This window comes from Saccopteryx leptura, chromosome 5 (assembly GCF_036850995.1).
Source record: "Saccopteryx leptura isolate mSacLep1 chromosome 5, mSacLep1_pri_phased_curated, whole genome shotgun sequence".
NCBI classification, from domain to species: domain Eukaryota; kingdom Metazoa; phylum Chordata; class Mammalia; order Chiroptera; family Emballonuridae; genus Saccopteryx; species Saccopteryx leptura.
The window spans coordinates 209,677,739-209,699,718 of NC_089507.1; the positions used below are offsets into that span (position 1 = coordinate 209,677,739).

General features: G+C 48.3%; 1 protein-coding gene across 2 annotated transcripts in view; it reads right to left on the reverse strand.

Moving 5' to 3' along the window:
- PPP1R16B (protein phosphatase 1 regulatory subunit 16B) overlaps window positions 1-21,980 on the reverse strand; it is a 95,779-nt gene that overhangs the window by 66,496 nt on the left and 7,303 nt on the right. For both annotated transcript variants that reach the window (XM_066387818.1, XM_066387817.1), the window contains exon 2: window positions 845-1,195. In XM_066387818.1, coding sequence (XP_066243915.1) covers window positions 845-1,094 — 250 coding nt within the window. In that variant the 5' untranslated portion in view covers window positions 1,095-1,195. The remainder of the gene's footprint in view (window positions 1-844; window positions 1,196-21,980) is intronic.

Consider the following 21,980-nt stretch of genomic DNA (forward strand, 5'->3'; position numbering starts at 1 on the left):
ACATAACTAGGATTATTTATATATATAATAATTTATATATTCATACTTATAACAATGTTTATATTATATAACCACTTTATATTATATAACCATTGTGTGGTTGTTTTCTTACGGGTTATTATATTTGTATTATTTTACTACATTATTATTCTATTTTATTTCATTTTATACATATAAGTATATATGTATACTTACATATATGTATATATATAACGAAATGTTCAAGAACTTCACAGTAAGCCCTTGAGGTGGAAACAATTGTTATCCCCATTTCTGGAGGTGGAAACTGAGGTGCAGGAAGGGAAGTGACTTGTCTACCTGCCAGGGTCACAAAGGGAAAAAACTGACCAAGTCCGCGGGAGACCAGCTCTGTGTGACTGAGCAGAGCCCATGCGGTTAACCACCCCCTCCACCATTCACCTGCGCAGGAAAGCTAAGGGAAAAGGACCCGCACACAGAGCCCAGCAGGTGGTCCGGCACACACAGGGGGGCCTAAGAAAGGCAAGGCCCTCTGAGCTTTGAGCTCTAGGAGGAGGGAGATGCGATCCGACCAGTTCACCAGATATGTAGCATGCTAATGTGCAAGAAGTCGGTTGTCAGTAAATATTTGTGGCAAGGAAGGAAAATCAGGATGATGTTCATTAGCCAAAGGCTGGGTGGGGTTCTTATTGCACACAAAAAGAGTCTAAGATAAATTCGGAGCGTCGCCCCAAGGCGCGGGAGATGGCCAGCTTTCCCCACCCCAGCCCGCCGCAACCCTGCTGCACAGAATGGGGGGGGGGGGGGGGCAGACCCTGACCGGGAGGCACCAAGGCTGCAGCGAGCCCGGCTCAGAGCGGCCTACCTTCCTCGACGTCGTTCCTCAGGGAGGCCTCCAGCAGGGCCACGCTGGCCTCGAAGGCCACCTTCTTCCTGCGGCCGCCGCCGCTGCGTTTCCGCTCGTGCTTGCGCTTGCGGTGCTGCAGGTCCTGCTCATACTGCGCCCACTTCTTCAGCTGCTGCGCGCGGCGCTTCTGGGCGGCCCGCAGCCGCTCCAGCGTGGGCACCTTCTCCAGCAGCTGCAGCTCGGTCAGCAGGTCCACGTGGCTGGCCATGGCCCCCGCGCCTGCCCACGCCGCGGCTGGGGGCTAGCACGCTGTGCCCGGGGCCGGCGGAGCGCGGCGGCTCCGGTGGGGCTGGGGCCTCATGGTGGGGCCTGTGGCAGGGAGAGAGACACAGGTGGACACGCTTGTCAGGCTCAAAACCTGGATCTGATTATGTCATAATCAAAACAATTTTTTGCTATCTTATTGTTTTTTCTTCTCTTTTCTAAAGATATAATTGACCTGTACGTTGTGTAAGTTAAGGTGTTGGTCTGACCCTGGCCAGTTTGCTCAGTGGTAGAGCATCTGGCCCAGCGTTTGGTCCCAGGTTTGATTCTGGGTCAGAGCACACAGGAGAGGCGATAATCTGCTTCTCTACCTTGTCCTTTCCCCCTTCTCTCTCTCTCTCTCTCTCTCTCTCTCTCTCGTCCCCTCCCACAGCCATGGCTTGATTGGAGCAAGTTGGCCCCAGCACTGAGAATGGTTCCATAGCCTGACTCAGGTGCTAAAATATAGCTCAGTTGTTGAGCAATGGCCATAGATAAGCAGAGCATCACCCCATAGGGGGCTTGCCAATTGGATCCTAGTTGGACACATGTGGGAGATTGTCTCTCTGCCTCCCTGCATCTATCTCACTTAAGAAAAAAAAAAGTGTTGATCGGATACGTTTATATAAATATATTGCTACATGATTGCAATTGTAGTGTTAGCTAACACCATCACATGGTACCATTTCTTGTGGTTATATTGTTATAGCATACAAGAGTGTTATATTGTTATAAGAATGAACTGTTATACTGTTATAACATATAAGGTGTTTATTGTAATTTTAAAGGAATGAGTACTATATTTTTAATTTCTCGGTACTAATCTGTCATATGCTAAATGCTGACAGATATAAAAAACTGAAACAGAATCTCTCTGGGATTCTTCATTTTAAGAGGATAAAGGGGTCCTAACATCAAAAGGTTTGGTAATTGCTGAACTACTGAGACCTAGAAAATCTCAGTTGAAGTGTCCCTCTTTGATCTTTAAAGAAAAAATTCTTAAGTCACACTTTTTGCTGTCATTGATTCCTGGACCACATGAGGTCAACAAACTTTCAGAGTTTGAAGCCCATGGGCTCTCAGACGAAGAAGGAAAGGGTCTTGGGACAACGTGACCCTCTTAAGCCTGTTTTCCCACCTATAAAATGTTGTATCCACCTCCCAGAATTTATAGGATGCTCAGGAATAAAAAGGGCTGACCACAAATGTTACACACCCAGTAGAGTAGCAAAGAGAAACCAGCCTGGAGGAAGAAGAGCAGGGACATGTAAACACAGCGTATCTGAGAACCCCCAGGCAACGCTGGTGGAGAACTGGGGATTGTGGGCGACAGAGAAAGCCCGGCACAGGTCTACATTTGCACGATGTGAAAATTTCCGTTGTCACAAAGAGGACCAGAACGGCCTTGTGCTTTAGGAAGGGACTGTTATTTCCTGATTTCCCTGCCTCATTTTTCACCCAAGGGCTGCTTGTCTTCAAGAAGGTACAGACCAGGCAGGGTTCAGCCTTAGCCCGGCCCAGCCCGCTGAGTGCTCAGGTCAGAATGTCCTTCAGGTCTCTCCCAGCTCTGAGACAGGAAGACGGACCGGCGGAATGGGGAAGGGGCTAGCTTGGCAATACTCCCAGGGCACAGGTCAGGGGATCTGAGTGGACCTGGCCCCAAGGGGAAACAGAAACCGTGGCCAGGCTGAGCAGGAAACAGCAAACTGGCTTCGGTTGCCTTTTGTTTTGTTTTCTTTTGAATACCTTACAAAGCTTTTAAAATAAATTAATTAAACTTTTATTTTGATATCATTGTAGATTTCACATGCAGCTGTAACAAGTAACACAGAGAGATGCCGTGTACCCTTTATCCAATTTATCCAAGTGGTAACGTCTTGCAAAACTACAGTATAATATCACAACTAGGAACCTGACGTTGATGCACTCTAGTAATCTCATTCAGATTTCGCCAGTTTGTGCAAGTGTGTGTTCAGTTTTATGCGATTTCATTACATAGGTAGGTTTGTGTATCCACCACCATAGTCAAGATACAAACAGTTCCATCACACAAGGATCCATAACACACACACACACACACACACACACACACACACCACATTCTTGTCCTTGCCCGTGGCAATCACGAATCTGTTGCCCATCTCCAGAATTTTGTCATTTCAAAAATGTTATATAAATAGAATCAGACAGTAGGTAACCTTTTGAGACTGGCTTGTTTTACTCAGCACAATTCCCGTAAGATTCACCCAGGTTATTGCCTGTATTGATGGTTCATTCCTTTTTAATAGCTGAGTAGTATTAGTATTCCATTGTGTGGATGTGCCCCTGTATGTACGTAACCATTCATACATCGAAGAACATCTGGGTTGTTCCTGGTTTGGGGCTATTTTTTTATATGAACATAAGTTTTCACTTCTCTGGACGAAATGCCCAGGAGTACAACTGCTAGCTTGTAGGGTAATTCCATGTCTGGTGCTATAAGAAACTGTCAAACTTTTCCAGAGTGGCTGGACTATTTTCTATTCCCACCAGCAACATACGAGTGATCCAGTTTCTCTGCCAACATTTGGTGTTGTCGCTGGCTTTTATTTTAGCCATTTAGAGAGATATTTTGGTTGCCTTTTTAAAAGGAACTCAGAGTTAAATGTACAACCATACTGTATCATCATGTTGGTCAGAACTCACTGGGAGCTAGTGGGCCACGTGTTTACTTTTCCCACCTCCTTAAGCGATTAAACGTTCATGAACACCTGCTCTGTGACAAGCCCTGATTCAGAGACGGGTGAGGGACCAGCTCTGCTTTCGAGGAAAACCCAGTCTGTCTGTCACTCTATCTATAAATTCACTTAATTCTCTTGACAAGCTAATGAGGTAGGTACTATGATCATCCCCCTTTCATAGATAAAGAAAGTGAGGCACAGAGAGATTAAGTAATGTACCCAACATCACACAGCTAGAAAATGAAAGAGCCAATCTGCCTGGGGTTATCAGGAAAGGTTCTCCAGAAGAAAGGACAACTGATAATCCCAAAGGGTGAGTAGGAAGGAGTTCACCAGGTCAGAGGTAGAGACACGGGTTGAGAAGGAGCTTGGTAACATCAGAAGGAGCTTGGTAACATCCAAAGGCATGCAGAGGGACTGACCATCGTGCGGGGAGTTCTGAAAACAATACACACAAACGTGGCTTGGGACAGAGCTGCCCAGCCCAAAGGGAACAGAAGTTCTGGAGGGTAATGGTGAGCAGCTTGTGATTATGGGCCAGAACCAACCAGAGAGCCCATGCTGTTCAACATTATAATTCATTGGTTGCATCTAAAACTTGGAAATTTCATAGTCGAAAATAAATGTTCAGCTTTTCTTAGAACAGCTCAGTAGCTGGCCATGCTGGGATCACATGGAAACAGTCAGCACGTGTGGAGTGGGACTGTCCCCTCCATATGGAGCATAATTTTTTTACCATAGTCCCCACCACCTCCCATTACTCTCACCTGACCTCCCTCACCAAATGACATTACATGCTCACTCCTATGGTCATTTGAGTTTGCAAGCCCTGTCTTAGGCAGAGTGAGACAGAAGTCTCCAAATATCTGGAGGTCCGATCTGCACCAGAAAGGGAAGGTAGTCTATGCGCCTCCCCAGGGCAGAACAGGACCAAGGTGCAGGGGAGCCACCGTGTACACCCACAGAACAGACACTGGCCTCTGGAGCTGTCCAACAAGCACTTCAGCAAGGTGCTTACGGTCCAGGGGCTGTCTCAGGAGGCGGCAAATTCTTCATCACTCCCTGGACAACAAGATTTCCACTGTGTTTGATCAAGCTGAGTGCTCTGTAAGCCTTCTCTCAACCCTAAGGTGCCGTACCCAGAGATGACTCGCTTCTTCATTATTAAGCATTGACTGATCACCTGCAAAGTGGGAGGCACCAAAAACATGCTAAGCTTGCTAGGCCTGAAGATGAGAACAATCCTGCCAATCCCTGACACTGTGAAAGCACTTCATCCCTCCCCAAGAACTCGCCCAGCCACCATCTCAGCCAAGTGGAAAGAGAATCCACTCCAAAGGGATTTTCAGAAGTACGGGGACAAGGCTCAATACAGCAGGGACTCAGAGAGGACAAGTATCCCCTTCTCACTTCCTTTTTAATCTATCAGGTTTGCTCCAGGAGAAAGTGTCAGTTCGGTACTAACAGACCTCTGACATCATTACAACCGTGCCAATCTCCCTTGTAAACAAAGAGAAAGCAGCCCTCAGGCTCATGGCCTTGGGTAAGCGATGGTACCCAGGATAGCCTGTAATGACATTTCGTTGTGTTTTCTGTGGGTTTGTTTTCACCGTTACTGTTTATTTGTGGTAGTGATACGAAATTTCCTTTTGGAATAAATCTTCTTCAGTGAAACGCTAGCACGGTGGGTAGCAAAGAAGAAAAATAAATGGTGGTGGTCTTTAGTGATGGCAAAAATTGTAGGTGATGGACATTTGGGAAACAAACCTGGCCGCTGATGCCCAGTGATGACAATCTTATTAGAGAAGCACTCGTACGAGCTCATTATGTCATCTGACAAGTAGTTATCAGGCATCTATCTACCACACGCCAGGATTGTGCCAAGGGCTAGGGAGGCGGCAGAGTCGGAGATAGGCACAGACAGCCCCTGCCCACTGGACAAAATGGAGGCACAAGGGAGTGGGTGACAGGCTCCAAGGATACAGAGCAGCACCTCAAACCCTGGCCTGACTCCCAGTGTGGTGCTCCCTCCTGGGTCCCACGGCGGTGAGCCTTCGGCAGACAGAGGCTCTCTCTGCAGAGACCTCCCTGGCTGGGGCAGTTTGCTGGGGGTAGGGGGGTGGGGGGAGAGGAATTAAGAGCAGTTGCCCAGCCCCCTGGAGAAAAGTGAGGACAATGCCTCCCAAGGGCCAATGAAAGGGGGCCAGAGCACATTTTCTCCAACTTGGCTCTCCGGGCCAGCCCCTCCCGCCTCGCCCCTCTGGGTTCCCGGGAGCTGGGGCTCCAGGACAGCTCCCTCCTGACTGCCGGTTTCCAGGTGACCTAGTTTCCCCCAATAGACCCGCACACCTCCTCCCACCGCCGGCCGAGAACACCCTGCTCGGTCCAATTAAAGAATTGCCACCCTGTTGCTAACACAGCAGCTGGGCGTCTCCCTAGACGGGGCGCTGCCGGGGGTGCTGGGGTAGCCCTCAGACGTCCTGGCTCCAAAGGGCGGGGGACTGGCCCGTCCGGAAACCGGCCTTGCACTTCTAGACGTGGTCCCGGGTGGGGATGGAGACACAGCCCACACTGCCAGGACTCGGGGCGGCAACAGCCTCAGCCACACTTCAGAGGGATCCCCAAAGTCCTCCTCTGTAGGGAGACCCACTTCGTGGAGGCACGGAGCCCAGTGTGTTGTGGGAACGTCCAGATGGACCGTCCTGTGGAGAACTGGGCTCGTGGGGCCACAAGCGGGCTGGCCAGGCGGTGTGGGAGGGGTCTGCCAGGGCCAGGTGCGGGGAGGGTGTAGGTCATCAGGAAGAGCGTGTGATAGGAGAAGAGAAATCAGAAGCAATGAAGACTAGAATGGGGAACTTAATTTTTCAACAAATGGCTAAGTGAGTTCTGGCTGAATGAACCGAAATAGCCTGACTGTGGGCAGCAGGAAGCCCGAGGCCGAGGCACTTGACCCTCGGCGAGGCAGGGACAGGCTGTTGGGTGAGTCCTGATTCCAGCATCTACTGCTGTCTGACATAGTCTGAACCTGATTCCTCCTGCTGCATCTGCTAACCCTCGCTCCTCTGAGGAGGGAAACGGAGTCAGGAGACATCGGGGAAGCAGGGGCTGCGCTCCAGAAAGCTGAGCCTTCGGGTGGAAAGGGGGAAGAGGATGCTGGGTCTCCGGGGGCTGGTGGAGGGGGCATGGGCAGGATGCACTACAGAACCCCTCTGCCCCCAAACGAAGACTATTACAAGAGTATTGACTGGGGAGAATATACCTCTGGGTAAACAAGGAGAGGAAGAAAGGCATGGGTCCCTTGGAAGATGTTTGATGGCAGCCCTTGTAAGGTCCCCCATTACCATCCCATGCATGTTCCCTGGTTGGCAGAGCCCGTCAGTAACAGCCTAAGTCCGGGCACAGTGATTGGCTGGGGAATAGGTACATGACCCAAACGGGCCCAATCAGAAACTCCTTCTTTCCACCAGCCTGTAAACCCAAAGCATGGACCCCAGTTGCTGCTGGAAGTGATCTTGCCACCAGCCGTAGAGGAAGCCAATACTTGGGAGTTAGAGGAGAGAAACAGTCCTTTAACTTAAGGGCCTCTGGACTCCAGCTATCCAAACCAACAAAATCCCCTACATCATTGAAACCAGTTGGATTGAATTTTGTTACTCATAGCCAAAAGCCCCCTAACAGACAACGATGCTATTTTTAGGGATGCAGGAATAGAGACCCCAGAAGAAAGATGAGTGACCTCCACTTCCCCCTACAATGGCTATGTAGGGCCCATCAGGCCCAAGCTGAGGGCTAGCCTTGAGGAAGGGTGGGGAGGCCCAAACCAGGTCCCTGCCTCCTGGGATAGGAGAGAAGGGCCCGAGCCTTGTGACTTCTCCATCCCAGGGAGCAGCTGGCTGACACATCTTTGGACTCGAGCCTAGTGCCTTGAGAAAAACAACACGAAGAAAGGTGAATTTAAAAAAGAAGAGGCTTTAAAGCATGAGTCAGACAGTGTCTCAAAGTTCACACTGTTAAAAGAAAATGTTAAGATATTTTATTTTTTGAGCAGCCCACATCCAGGCCTGGGTAACCCCGCAGCTCCGGAGCTCTCGCGATGCTGCCGGACCACACCAGCCACGCAGGGCCGCTGCCCAGCCAGCACGCACCCCACTGAGTCCCCAGCCCCCCGGAGTGAGACTGCACCCCACTGAGTCCCCAGCCCCCCGGAGTGAGACTGCACTTTCCTGACTGCGGCTCCAAAGGCCTGGGACAAAAAAAGCATCACGGAAGCTGAGGACCTCCAGGAGGAGCTGACCTGTCTGTCTGTCTGGACTATTTTGAGAACCTGGTGCCCATGGAGTGCGGGGGCTGCCTGCGCCACAGCTGGGCCCCGGGCACCACTGCGGCTCGTATGTGAGGATGAGCAGCAGCCTCTCGGCTTGCTGTGTAAGGAGCCCCTGGGACACCAGGCTCCACCATGGCACCCATCCACAAGGCCTTCCAGAGCTACTGGGAAAACTTTTAAGACAATGTAGTCTAACTGCCAAGATGAAGAAGGTCATGCACTGACAGGATATGGAGGTGATGAATACCACAGAGTCACCCTGGTGGGGTAGCTCGGTTGGTTAAACATCATCCGGATACACCAAGGTTGTGGGTTCAATGCCCAGTCAAAGCCCATACAAGAATCAACCAACGCATGTATAACTAAGTGGAACAACAAATCGATGTTTCACACACCCTCTTTCCCTTCCTCTCTATCTAAAATCAATTCTCAAAGAAAATTATTTTTTAAAAGCGTGCTACAGAGTGGGAGACCAAGATGAAGAGCCAGCGATGGAGATCCGGCGCAGAGTCCGCACACCGCTTCCTGGCTGAGGAAGGGCAACAAAGAAGAGGAGACAGAAGAAACCAACCGAGAGGCTCCATCCAATCATCACTCCTCGACGAAGCTCATCTTAGAGGTCGGGGAGAAAAGCCAGGGCTCTGGCCTGAGATTATTGCTCCCTTTTTGTAGAAGTGTCCTGACCGGTGCCTTAGGCACATAGCACGGACATCCCACTTTAGGCTCATCTCACCTTTTCTGAAACTTTGATGGAGCTATAGAATCCAAATTCAATTTAGTCGCGTAATTCCCCTTCCCAGTAGGTACTGACGTCCCTCACTCCCGGGGACCAGAAAACGGACCCCCGCGACCCCTACCTACTCTGCCCACGTTATCCCTCTTCCTCACTTGACTGGGTCTCAGCCTTCACGTGTTCAGCCTGCCGTCCACTTGCCAATTGTGTATAATGCATGTACGAGTTTATTAACATCTCAAAGACGTTGAAAACCACTTCGGTATTTACACTGTGCTAGCTTCTTCACAGGATGCTTCTGTGTGCACGACTCTTGTAACAGCTCAGTGAGGTGGAAGTTAACATCCTATTTTTACAAGTGAGACAACAAACCTTGTGGAGTAAGGCACTCCTTATTGCTTAACTGGCAAATGGGCGTGTTGGGATGGAATTCAGATCTGTTGGAAAGGAAAGCCTACAATGTTTTCTACTCTGCGTTTATTTGCAAGCAGTTATTGAATTCAGATGGTAGGTCCGCGTCGCTTTTGTTTCTTATTTTCTTCCATGTTTTTACCCTGCGTCTGTGCTTTCCCTCACTTTACCTCCCTACTCCCGAGTGCACGCGCTCAAGGCTCCTGAAAGTTACTGAGTAGTCATTTTTAAAGTAATGATTGTTTCCCTCGCTGTAAAAGTTGTGTACTTACCTTAGACCATTTGGAATGTGCAAAATGTGTAAAGAAATTAAAGTCATCGATGATTCAAAGGAAGAAAAAATAAAAACACAAAAAAGATTTTTTTTTTTTCTTGTTCTTAAACTATTCTTCTGCACACAATACTGGCAGCAGCCCCGAGGAAGGCGGTGAGTGCTTTGTCCCGAGCTTCCTGTAGCACTGAGCACAGGAGGAAAGGGAAACAAAACACGGCCTCGGCGGCCCCGCCCCCTCCGGCTCACGTGGGACCCACTTTCCCTCCTAAGGATGCACACCCCCGCACTCCCACAGCACACTGATTTGAATAACAGCATCCCCCTCCCCCTCCATAAAGATACTTTACTTATGAGCAGAGTGCTTTCTGGGGCCCTTGGTGCTCCAAATATCTGAATTGGAAATAAATGAGCCTTGTCTCCCCCCAGCCCGATTCCCGGAGGATTTTGTAGACTGTCCTATCCCTGCTGGGATGAACCTTCTAGATGTTGGGCACAATCACCCTAGACAGACATCCTGGTTTTAAATCTGTGGTGGGACGTGGGTCCCCAAGGGTCAGCTCCTTGACTCCACCACTCCCTGCTGTGCTCAGATCCTTCCTTTAGACCTGTAAGTGGTGGTCCTAGGCTTGGCCCTGACTTGTCACTATCTCCTGTAGGCCATTGACTGTGACCCAATGTGGCAAGACTTGAGGGCGGGGGCTCAGGAGAGGGCAGCAGGACTCAGAATCCGTAAGTCCACCACGAACAAAGAGTGATCTCTCAACCCATGTACCGTGGGCTCCGTGGGGGAAAAGAATCCTGCCCGGCATTGGGAGAGCAGCCCAGCCTCTCTCTGAACTGGTGGCGCCACACTGGGAGTATGGGCCCTGGGCCTTACCAAAAGCCATGAGGGTCAGGATTAGCTTTGTTACAAGAGTTGGGATCATGGCGTGGCAAGACGAAGATGTGGGATCAGGCAGGCGTGAGGGAAAACGAACTTAATGTTAACAATTCAACAAAGCCGGGCCATGGTACCAGGCTGGGGTCCCCACCACCAAGAACCCCATGACCACCCATGAGACAGCGGAGAGAGAAGGCCCTGGCCCAGCGGACAGACTATATGGGTTAGCAGCAAGCACCCCATCAGGCGGATCGGCAGCCCAGCACTTGGTACCCACCAGGCTCGGCAGCCTGTTAGGACCATTCCAACTACATCCTGACGGATGATGCTTTGGATTCATTCTACCTGTGACAGTGAGACGGCTTTCTCAGGCTCAGCTCCAAGAAAACTTCAAAGGAAGCCACGGCTCGAACAAACGAAGGATAACCCAGGAACACACCAGTCTTCCACGCTGAGCTTGTCCCCGAGAACCAGAGCTCACAGAGAGGCCCACACGCTTGTGGGTAAGAATGCCAATGCGGGGGAGGCTGCAGGGGACAGAATGAAGGTGCCAAGGATGGGGCACACACAAAGCTGACATGATGTCGACGAATACATTACTCAGTCACAGTGACAGTGCTAAACCAAAGCGCCTGTCTTCTAAAGAAAGCTTATGTAATAGTTAAGCACAGGGAACCAGGAGTCAAATTACACATACTGTTTCTCCAGGCTGCAGGGAGTGTGGTCCAACCCCTGCCTTCCGGGGAAGACAAACACTCCCTCTGCAGCTGGAGGGATCATTTTCCGAAGGAGGTCACCTGTAGCCACACAACACCCTCCCGGGTTACACACTTATTCAACAGGGCACAGCCATACACATTGGCTAAGCCGGAGTGGCCCCTGTCTCCTCTGTCTCCCTCTCTCAGCATGATGGGCTTGGCCAAACCTTGCTCTGTTGTGCCAGTTCTTAGGTTGTTGTGGCTACTTAGAGCGCTGTGAGGGCAGGCATTACGAGGCTATATGTGATAATGGGAGAGATGAGTGTTCTGGTTGATTAGTAACGCCTGCCACAGATAAAGGAGTGGGAAGTGGCTGCGAGCACACTGGGCACGCAACTCTGTTCTGCGTCATGCTTACCTCAACTTGGACTTCCGTACTTGCCTTTGCCCCACTGTTCAAAATCCTTTAGTCTCAAACACAAATATCTAGAAAATGATCCGATCGAGGGGAAGGGCCTCTCAAATTCCAGTGTATCAGCCAAACAACCCAAAATCACCATAGCCTCCAAGGTACGTAAGAATCAAGAATACCTTAGGTTATAATAGGAGTTTCTCCAAAAACGTGCAGTAGGGGGTAGAATGATTAGATCCAGGTTCTAGGAAGTTGCCATCCTTGGCTAGAGCCCTCCCAAGTCAAGAATGGCAGCCCCTGCAGCTGATTGTCACCTCTCCCAACTCTGAACTGGAGAGTAGGGAGATGAACCTCCTGCTGGTAACTGGGCGGAGTCCGTTCTCAAAGGGGGAGGGGCAAAGGCACGGCTCCCAGCCTGGGATCACTGTCCTGTCCTTCCCAGGCATCTTGCACCCCACACCATTACCAACATAAAGGAGGAAGGGGACCATGGTCTGCTTCCTAACAAGACCCTTCTCTCTGCTTCAGAAACCCCAAAGGTGGCCCCAGCAAGCTCTCTTTTCCCCTTTAGCCAGGGGTGTTCCCAGCCAGTGAGGAAGTAGCTGGGATGGGAACTTTAAAAAGCTTTTCATACTGCTTGTTCACTGAGGTTTAGAGAATAATTCCAAGGGAACAAGGACAATAAAGAAGCCCAGCCTTGGACTCCCCCTCTCACCAAGAGCACTTTCTCATTTTCCACTTCACCCAGCAGCTCCTAAACCAGACTCGTAACTGCAACTGTCCTCCGTCTTCCACTCTGAGTGATGACATTGTCAGCCAGCTAAATCAGGAAGTTCCCAGATGCTCTGCGTTTTGGTATGAAGTTCCCGTCCAATACGCACGCGGTCTTTGAAGTCTCCGAGTACTCGGTGTGTGACCTTCCAGGTCACCACTCAGGGAAAAGCACGCTGCAGTAGACTGCCTTTACATTACTTTGGTTCCTCCCCTCTTTGATCTGCAGCCAAAGTTCCTTCGCTTTGATTCCCTCCTCCCGGCTCCTCTTGGATGTACAGAACTCCAAGCATACCTCTGCTTCCCCTCTGACCGGCTTTAGTTCCGCTGAACATGGTAAATTCTCTGTAAGCCACAGATTCAAACCCACTTTGGTCTACACTCAGCTGGCTGGGTCCTGATATTATTTCCATCATCTCACTCATCATTTTCTCCAGCAAATTACCGAACACCCTCCTTATTTGACACCCGCTGTTACTGGTCAACGAGTGTCAGTGAATGTTCTCCCCTAATTCACTTTCATTTTTTACTTAAAGTCACATTCATTTTATTTAAAGTCACATAAATATTTACTGTCATCTACTATGCGCTAAGCAGGACAGTGGGGGGTGGGCGGGGCAGCGTTAGCTCAGAGGGTCCCTTAACGAGCAAAACTATTAAACAGAAAGGTTCTGCTTCTAATAACAGCAGGGTAGCTCTTAGCAGACCTCCCCTCTCACATATAACTCTACACATACATGTATGTAGATAACCTATTGAAAGGTACTAGATTTGTCCTACAACAAGCATATAGAAACGAGAGGGGAGGCAACACTTGAAAGAAAGAAAAGGCAATAGATGATGTCCATGTTTTTATAGCTTTTAACCCGAAGGAAGACCCAAGCCAATGGTGGCTACAATTTGGATAGAAATCTTTACTTTACTGTTTGAAGGATTAGAAGACAGAATTCAGGTAACTACAGCTAAAATGTAAGGAGAGACAGCCCAGAAGAGGGTCACAAAACAGTATCCCCAAATTCTGAGTTTACATCCTGCCCACCTCTCTCTGGATGATGCATGCATAGGGCAGGTTCCAAGCAGCCCGACTGAGGGTAACACAACCAAAGAAAGACTTCAGCTGCTGCCCACTCAAGGGAAACTGAGTTTACAGTTTAAGTTTGGTCAAGTTGATTGCCTAAAAACTTAAGAAATATAATAGAATCACTAAGTCTCATTCACAATATTCAGGATGTAATACAAAATTACTAGAAAAAAATGTTTTAATTGAATAGGAAAATGTGGTCCAAACTCAAGAAGAAAGTCTACAGAGATGTACCCCAAGAGGACCCAGATGTTGGCGTTAAAAGATAAAAATTTTAAAGTTGCTGTTAAACTCTGCTCAAGGGTGTAAAGGAAAATATGCTTGCAATAAATGAACAAATAGGAAATATCAGCTACAGTATAGAAACTACAAAGAGAACAAAAACTATTAATTAGATCCGCTACATCCCCACCAACACCTTCCTCTGTACTAATTGAGTTGTGCTTTTCAGTAGGGACAGTTACACGGTTCTAATATTGACTCCAGTGACCTTTCCCTTTTATTTATTTATTTTTGGGGGGGGCATCTTCCAACTGCAAGGTATTGGGCAAGCTTTGGGGAGCAAATATACAACACAAAATCTTAAACTCTGGTCGCTAAAAACATCTTTTCCTCTGATAGCATCTACCTACTAGTTGTAGGAATAATATAGCTCTTTAAATATAGGACACTTCCCATGCCCTTCCATCTCTTTCAGGTCTTAAATCAGAAGAAGAAATTGAAGTCCTTCTGTGGCCTCTTTCCAGCTCCCAGATCACTCTTGCTGGAGCCATGTGCCCCACATAAAGCTCAGAGGAAGGAGGGTGAGGGGCAGGCTGTCAGGCTGAGTATACCTCCACATTCTTCTTCCAGCAAAAGTCTCCTCCACTAGATTAGACAGATCGTTTCCATGAAATCAACTCTGGACACAGACATCAAAGCGAGTCAATGGGGAGGCACTGGCCATTGTAACTTCTCTTTATCCAGTTTCATTAACACGTGTTTTGTTATTTAAAAACCTGGTAGGAAAGAGGTTCTCAAACTTGGCTACACACTGGTATCCCCTGGAGGTGCAAGACTACTTATATCCACCAAAATGGCCAAAAAGAAAAATAATCTTTTTTATAAGACGGAAAATAGCAACTGTTGGCAAGAATTCTTATACACTGGGAACAGAAGTTGATACAACCACTTTTAGAACTCCTCAGCAATATCTTCTAAAGCGGAACATTCACACAGCCTATAACCCAGCAATTTCATTGCTAGGAATATACCCAACAGAAATTTCTATATACACTTACCAAAAGGCATTTACAAGAACTTAATGGCACTGTTTATAATTGTCTCAAGGTATAAACTCCAAAATGCCCACCAACAGCAGTCTAGAAAAGAATTATGGTGTATTCACACAATAGAACATTGTACAACAATAAGAATGAGCAATATACAACTGGACTCTCACAAGGTTAACGAAAATGAGCCAAACACACACACACACACACACACACACACACACACACACACATAAACACACACACAAATATACATACTATATGATTCTATTCATGTGAAATTCAGTAACAGGCAAAACTGATCCATGTTATCAATCAGGATAGTGATTTGGGGGTCAGGGCGACTGGAATGTGACATGAGGGGTACTTCCGGAGTACTGGTGATATTCTGGGTTTTGTTTCTTTTTTTTGTTGTTTTTATTTAGCAGGATATGAGTTGTGAAAAATTCATTCATGTAGGGTTTGTGACTTTTCTAGATTTGTTTTACCTTAATTCATTAAAATTTTTTAAAATACTGATGCCCGGGTTCCATCTTGAGAGATTCTAATGTAATTGATCTGAGGTGCAGCCAGGCATTAAAAAATGTTAAAGAGCTCCCCTGGTGGGTCTAATGCGCATCCAAGATCCACTGTGTTAGAACTTGGCAACCCTCCCTAGGGTTTCTTGGAGCAGGAAGTGCCGCTGCTTCTCTAGCAAGTCTAAAGCAGATGTCTTTTGTGGAACACCGCTAACTCCAGGAGAGGTTTATAGCTGTCACGTGGGAAAGGGGCTTCACCGCCAAATACGTCGTTTTTTAACTTCTAATCATCAACTGCGCTTCTAGAGATGAGTGTTTTAGCTACACGGTCTCATTTGATCCTTACAACAAGCCTACAACAAAAGTACTATTAATCCTTATTTTACAGAAGGGTCAACTAAAACGTAGTGGGGTAATGACCAAGGTCATACAGCCAGGTAGGTAACAGGGCTTTGATTGCAATCCGCATTGGCCTTGACATTGAAAGCCATGCTCCTAACCACTGTCCCAATCTGCCTCTCCGAGACTTAAGAGCGCGCCTACCAGGCAAACGCGAGTGGTGGGCTACACAGCCTTTCCCAGGGTGGTTTCCTTGCCTCCAACCCACCAGCCACACCACTGGCCCATTTCCACTCGGAAACCAAGTCCGAGTCTGTATTTCCCTTGCAGGGAAGCATTTCATGCCTCTCCGTTGCCTAGAGACTCAAGTTTAAACTCCTCAGCCTAACGGTTCAGGCCATCCAGTATGTGGCCTTGACATTTTATTTTAACTCTATCTCTTACATCTGCATGTCCCAACGCACTAAACACTCAATTTTCCAGCTACACTGAAAAGGTCGGATAGGTTCACACCTCCACCACCGTCCCCACTGTTTGTTGAGACCCTGCTAGGTGCTGGGTACAACAGACAAATTAACTTCAATCCCCACAACGAGCCATTTAAAATAGGGGTCATTGTCCCCGGTACATAGATGAGAAGGTAGAGGTCCATCTTGACATGCCCAGCGTCACCACTCGTAAGGGGCAGAACTAGGACCTGAACCCAGAGTCGGCATTCTCTGCTACAAAGCCCACAGTTTCCACCACAGCCCCTCCTCACCTTTATTCATGCTATCCCCATGGGCTGGTACCAGCCTTCTCTCTTTCCGCTCGGCGAACTTTTCTTTATTCTCTGAGCGCTAATGCAAGTGCTGTATTAACCCCATCTGTCTTCTCTGAAGGGCCCAAGCACTGTGCGCAGCACTTGACTGGCCTCGTCTCATTCACACAGGGTCTCAATGTCCCTTTTATTCCCTCTGAGTTGGTCTTTATCTGTCCTGTGCCCAATGAGTGTCTTTCCCCTCTCCAGTTCCAAGGCATACGACCACGTCTCCATGGTGGCACTCCACACTCTTCGGTAACCGACAGTTTCAGATCTGCCTCTCCCATCGGACTGGATGCTCTTGAAAGACAAGGCATGTACCTTATCCACCTAGACGGCCTGCTACAGAGCCACCCAGCACATGGTGGGTATTTTGGAAACGAGAGAGAGTAGACAGGGCGGTGGAAGGACCAAGAGACTGAAAAGGCACGGAGGCTGTTCGATCAGTTCTGTCACAAGGAGTGGTCCTGTCACAGGGAGTGGTCCTACAGCTTGGGTCCAGGGTTGTAGCATCAAACAGACAAAATAGACCTGGCTACCGGGGGGAAGAGGTCACACGGAGGGGGCCAGACCCAGGACGCCTCTCACCTGGCCCCCACCTTGCCTTCCAGGAAAGGATGGGTTAGGATTGCCCCTGGCTTCACCGCTTCTTCAACTCGGCATGCTTTGCAATTGGCTCCATCTGCCCCTGCTTAGCTGCGTTGTTGTAAAACAATGGTTGGGTGCATTCCACAGCCCTGTTTCAGCTATTCTCCACCGCTCCTTGCCTTGTGTTGTTCTTAAGATTACCCCAGTGAATAAAGATCTCCAGGACAAGCGGCCCAAAGGAAATGTATAGATAGCTGAGGTGTGGCTCCTCCCAGGTGGGTAGATCAGCTGGTCCTGCCCCTTTCTAAATAGATCTATTCTTTCTGAGTAGGAGGTCCCTTTACAACAGTGGTCCCCAACCCCTGGGCCATGGACCGGTACTGGTTCGTGGGCCATTTGGTACCGGTCCACAGAGAAAGAATAAATAACTTATATTATTTCCGTTTTATTTATATTTAAGTCTGAACGATGTTTTATTTTTTTAAAATGACCAGATGCCCTCTGTTACATCCGTCTAAGACTCACTCTTGACGCTTGTCTTGGTCACGTGATACATTTATCCATCCCACCCTAAAGGCCGGTCCGTGAAAATATTTTCTGACATTAAACCTGTCCGTGGCCCATAAAAGGTTGGGGACCACTGCTTTACAAGACAGAGGCATCTTTAATGTTCACTCATTCATTGAACACCTGTTTGGTGTATCCAGTCTACAATGGGCGGGCGCTGTTCAGAGCCCGCCTTCTTGTCACCCCTGCGGTGACTGCCTATTCATGCCACCCACGTCTAACCTCTATGAGCGTCAAAGGCTGTGGGTTTTTACGGCCAGCCTCTGCTCCTTTGCTCTCATTCTTCCTGCACAAACATACCCTTGTCCCGGTATGAGCAAGCAGTAAGCAGTACGCACTGCAAACTCAGCTCGGTCTCTACACAGCCTCCCTCCCCACAAACCCGTTAGTAAACAGGGAAACCGCCAAAGAGACTCGAACTTACGTGTCCCTAACTGCCTGTCTCTGCTGCTGCCCCCACTGGAGGTAGGCTGCATGACTTTCCCACTGCTAATCGAGGCATTTTCTAATGAGGATTTCAAGTCCCACCCTACTCCCTATATCGTTGTGTATAATGTACTTTACGACTTCATTTTGTGATATTCAGGAAGATAGAGTTAATCAAGCAAAAGTTAGCTTAGTTTATGTGTTCCTCCTAGCACATTTGAACGACATTGTTTTTTTTCTCCTATCTGTCCACATTTCGGCTTCCTCCAGGAGACCAGGGACCAAGCCTGAGGATCCAGGCGGGTTTAATCTAATCTTACATCTCATTCCAATCAGAAAGCCAGGTCAAACGTAGTTCTTAAATATTTAACCACCTTTATGTAGGCCCAGTCTTAGAGGGTCAGATTTTGAATTACCAAGGAGCCTGACCCAGAAACATCTTTTCTCCTTTCAGATTTGGCAAGAAATTAAAGTTACTTAATACTCAGTGTTGGAAAAGATGATGGGGGATGGTATTCCCACCTACTTGTGATGGAATAGAAATTGGTTTGGCCTCTTCAGAGATCAATTTGACAATGTCTTGTCATAGCCCAAACTGCAGGGAATCTTCCTGGCAGATAAAATCACACCAGCGTCTACAGATTCGGTAAGCTATACAAGCAAGGGCCTTGCGGCAGTAGGAAAATGCTACAAACGATCTCAACTGTCAGCTCGGAAGCAGAAATAAATTACGGTTAATTTTTATTACCAAAATATCATGTAGCCTTCAAGACTCGGGCATATCTCTATGTGTTGACATGTGCTAAGATAAATGAGCTGAGAAAAGGAAGTTTTGGAAACGTGATCTATAGCTGCGTTAAAAAGAAAAAGGGATAAACATGTAAATGAACGTGCATTTGCATATGTATGAGAAATTTATGGAGAGACACATAAAACCTTCCGGAATTTCTTCTGGGGGAAAGAAGGAGAGGCTGGGGGTAATGTCTGGAGGGTACTATCGCTTTCCATTCTCCACATTTCCGTACTGTTTAAGTTTTAATAATGCATTTGTATTTTATAATTAAAAAGTATAAAATATTGCAATAAGAAAACAGAAGCTGGATTTTATAGGTTAAAAAAAAAAAACCCTAATGAAAATTGGGAGGAAATTGTCCCTATTTCTTTTCTTTTTTAAATTTGTTGATTGATTTTAGAGAGAGAGGAAGGGGGAGAGAGAGAGAAAGAAACACCAATCTGTTCCTACAGGTGCCCTGACCAGGATTGAATCCGCAACCTTTGTATACTGGGATGATGCTCTCTCTAACCAACCTAGCTAACTGGCCAGGGCTGTCCCTAATTCTTTAGAAGGTGATAGGCGATGTCTGTGAGGCAACCTTGCTCTCTGCCTCGAGCGTGGGAGAGCCCATGATGACTCCAGAGTTCCAGAAGGGACCTGGAGACCGTGACAGCCACCGAGAAGGGCCAAGAGCCCCGAGGAGAGTAAATGTGAGAATGTGTGGCTTCCTCACACTCTTGGAGCCCAGGAAATGAAGCCAGTTCTGACTGAGACTCTGAACCATTCCAGGAGCCAAGAAATTCTGAGAGCTCATCAGCGTGGCACAAACACCAGGGCTTCAAAACAGTGCCAAGAGGCAAAGGCTAGGGATGCTTAGGTAAGTAATGACACACGTGACCTGGGTGAGCAAAACAACCAGCCCAGCCACCTGGGGCACCAATGGCACAGGGCTTTGCTCACCTAGCCCCTCTGCTCTGAAGCTATCTCTGACTCCCAGAGGCTGACTTTGCTGATACTAATATAATAATAATAGCTGAGACGGAGCGAATACATCTGACATGCCAAGCAGAGGCTGAAGGGTCAATTGTATCATCTCGTGTTATTATTATTCCTGTATTACACAGGGGGAAATTTAGGCTTAGTGAACATAAGCAAGTAACTTGCTCGAGGTTGCAGTAAATGGTGGAGGCAGGAATCAAACCCGGGCCTGACTCCAGAGGCAGCCAAGGTCACTGTTAGCTGTCCCCGTGTGGGGAAGAACTAGAAAAAGGCACTCCCTCAGAGTAGGGACAGCCCTAAGGAGCAGCACCACAGCAGTCTCATCCAAAGCAAAGCCAGACGTTCCGGGTTCAGATCCTTGCTCTGCCGCTTGCTGCCTGTGTGACCTGGGGAAAGTCAGAGACCCTCTCTGTGCCTCACTTTCTTCCGCAGTAAAATCAGGGATGGCACCTCTTAGCTAGGAGGACTAAAAGAGTTAAAGAGACAGCGACTAGCTCAGAATAAGTCCCAAACGTTAACGATTATTCTTCGTATGAAGAAAAAGACGCCCTTTCTCTCAGGCAGATGCGATTCTGCAGGGTGCAGAGGTTGGCAAGCGGAGCGGGCTAGGTTTCACCCCTCCCCCAGCCAGGTGCCGTCAGGCAGCGGGCGACTTGCAAACCTGACACAGGTCCTGCCGAGCATTTACCTCCCGTGCACTGCCAGTTCTTCCTCCCGGCTCCCCCTCCACCAGCCTGGCTGAGACTCAGAATCACCTGGCACACTTTTTAAAATGACAGATTCCCAGGACCACACCTGGGCTGGTTCTGATCCAGGCAGGCTAGGCTAGGGGCCCAGGGGTCTGTATATTTAACAAGCCCCAGGAGATCAGGTGACTCGGGAAGAGTGTATTCCTGGACACACGTTTCTGGAGATCCTAGAAGCCCCCCACGCCTCGCTCTGAGAGCAGGCAGCCACCGCTCAACGCTTGGTCCCAGCCTGGGCCCAGGGAGAAGGCGCGCACTGAGTACGTGACTGCCAGTCAGCCAGCAGAGCAGGTAGCTGTGCAAACAGGCACATGAACGACAGGCTGGATTTGCTTTTGTGCTTAAGTGAGTTGTGCCCGGGGTGCCTCATCTGGAGACTTGGGGTTCACCAGACTCCTATTCCTCAAAGCACAGTGGACAGACCAGAAGGATGATTTCCCTTGGGAGCCTGTTAAAAATGCAGGTGCTCAGGCTCCAAACCCACCAAATTGGAGTCTGCTTTTTACAAGAACCTCAAGATTCATGAGCAAGTTTGAGGCATGTATCTGAGACCCCCTTATCTGCTCAGAATAAATTCAAACCACTGCATATCTCTAACTCATCCAAATGCCCATTGGGGCCAATCTCTTCCTTCAAACTCCCAGAGAACCCCAGAAACAAGCATGATCCTTTCAAAAGCCCAGATCCAGGCTCAGAAGCCAGCGGGGGGCTCACCATGAATCTCTGCCTGAATCAGTTATTTATTTCAAAATCCACATCTGACCTGTGGTGACGCAGTAGATGGAGTGTTCACCTGGAATGCTGAGATCGCCAGTTCAAAACCCCAGGCTTGCCCAGTCAAGGCGCATACGAGAAGCAACTACTATAAGCTGATGCTTCCCATTCCTCTCTCTCTCTCTCTCCAAAAAAAAAAAAAATCAAGGAATAAAACCTTTATTTAAAAATTCACATAAAAATACACTTTCCTGCCTGACCAGGCAGTGGCGCAGTGGATAGAACGTCGGACTAGGATGCGGAGGACCCAGGTTCGAGACCCTGAGGTCACCAGCTTGAGCGCGGGCTCACCTGGTTTGAGCAAAGCTCACCAGCTTGGACCCAAGGTCGCTGGCTTAAGCAAGATGTTACTCGGTCTGCTGTAGCCCCCTGGTCAAAGCACGTATGAGAAAGCAATCAACGAACAACTAAAGTACCACAACGAAAAACTGATGATTGATGCTTCTCATCTCTTTCCGTTCCTGTCTATCTGTCCCTATCTATCCTTCTCTCTGACTCTCTCTCTGTCTCTGAAAGAAAAAACAAAAACAACAACACTTTCCTAATACATTGAAAAGAAGACAACAGCTCTAGCCATTACAATTACAGGGCATAAGACATCCCCTTCTTCAGTACAGAGTCGCCACCCCAGCTTCCCTGACCGAAGCCATCCAGAGACATCGGATGGCCCAAAGAAAACAAGCGATGTCTTCCTGTTGGCCAAGCTTCAAGTGATTGGGCAGATTTCACACTGGAGCTTGAC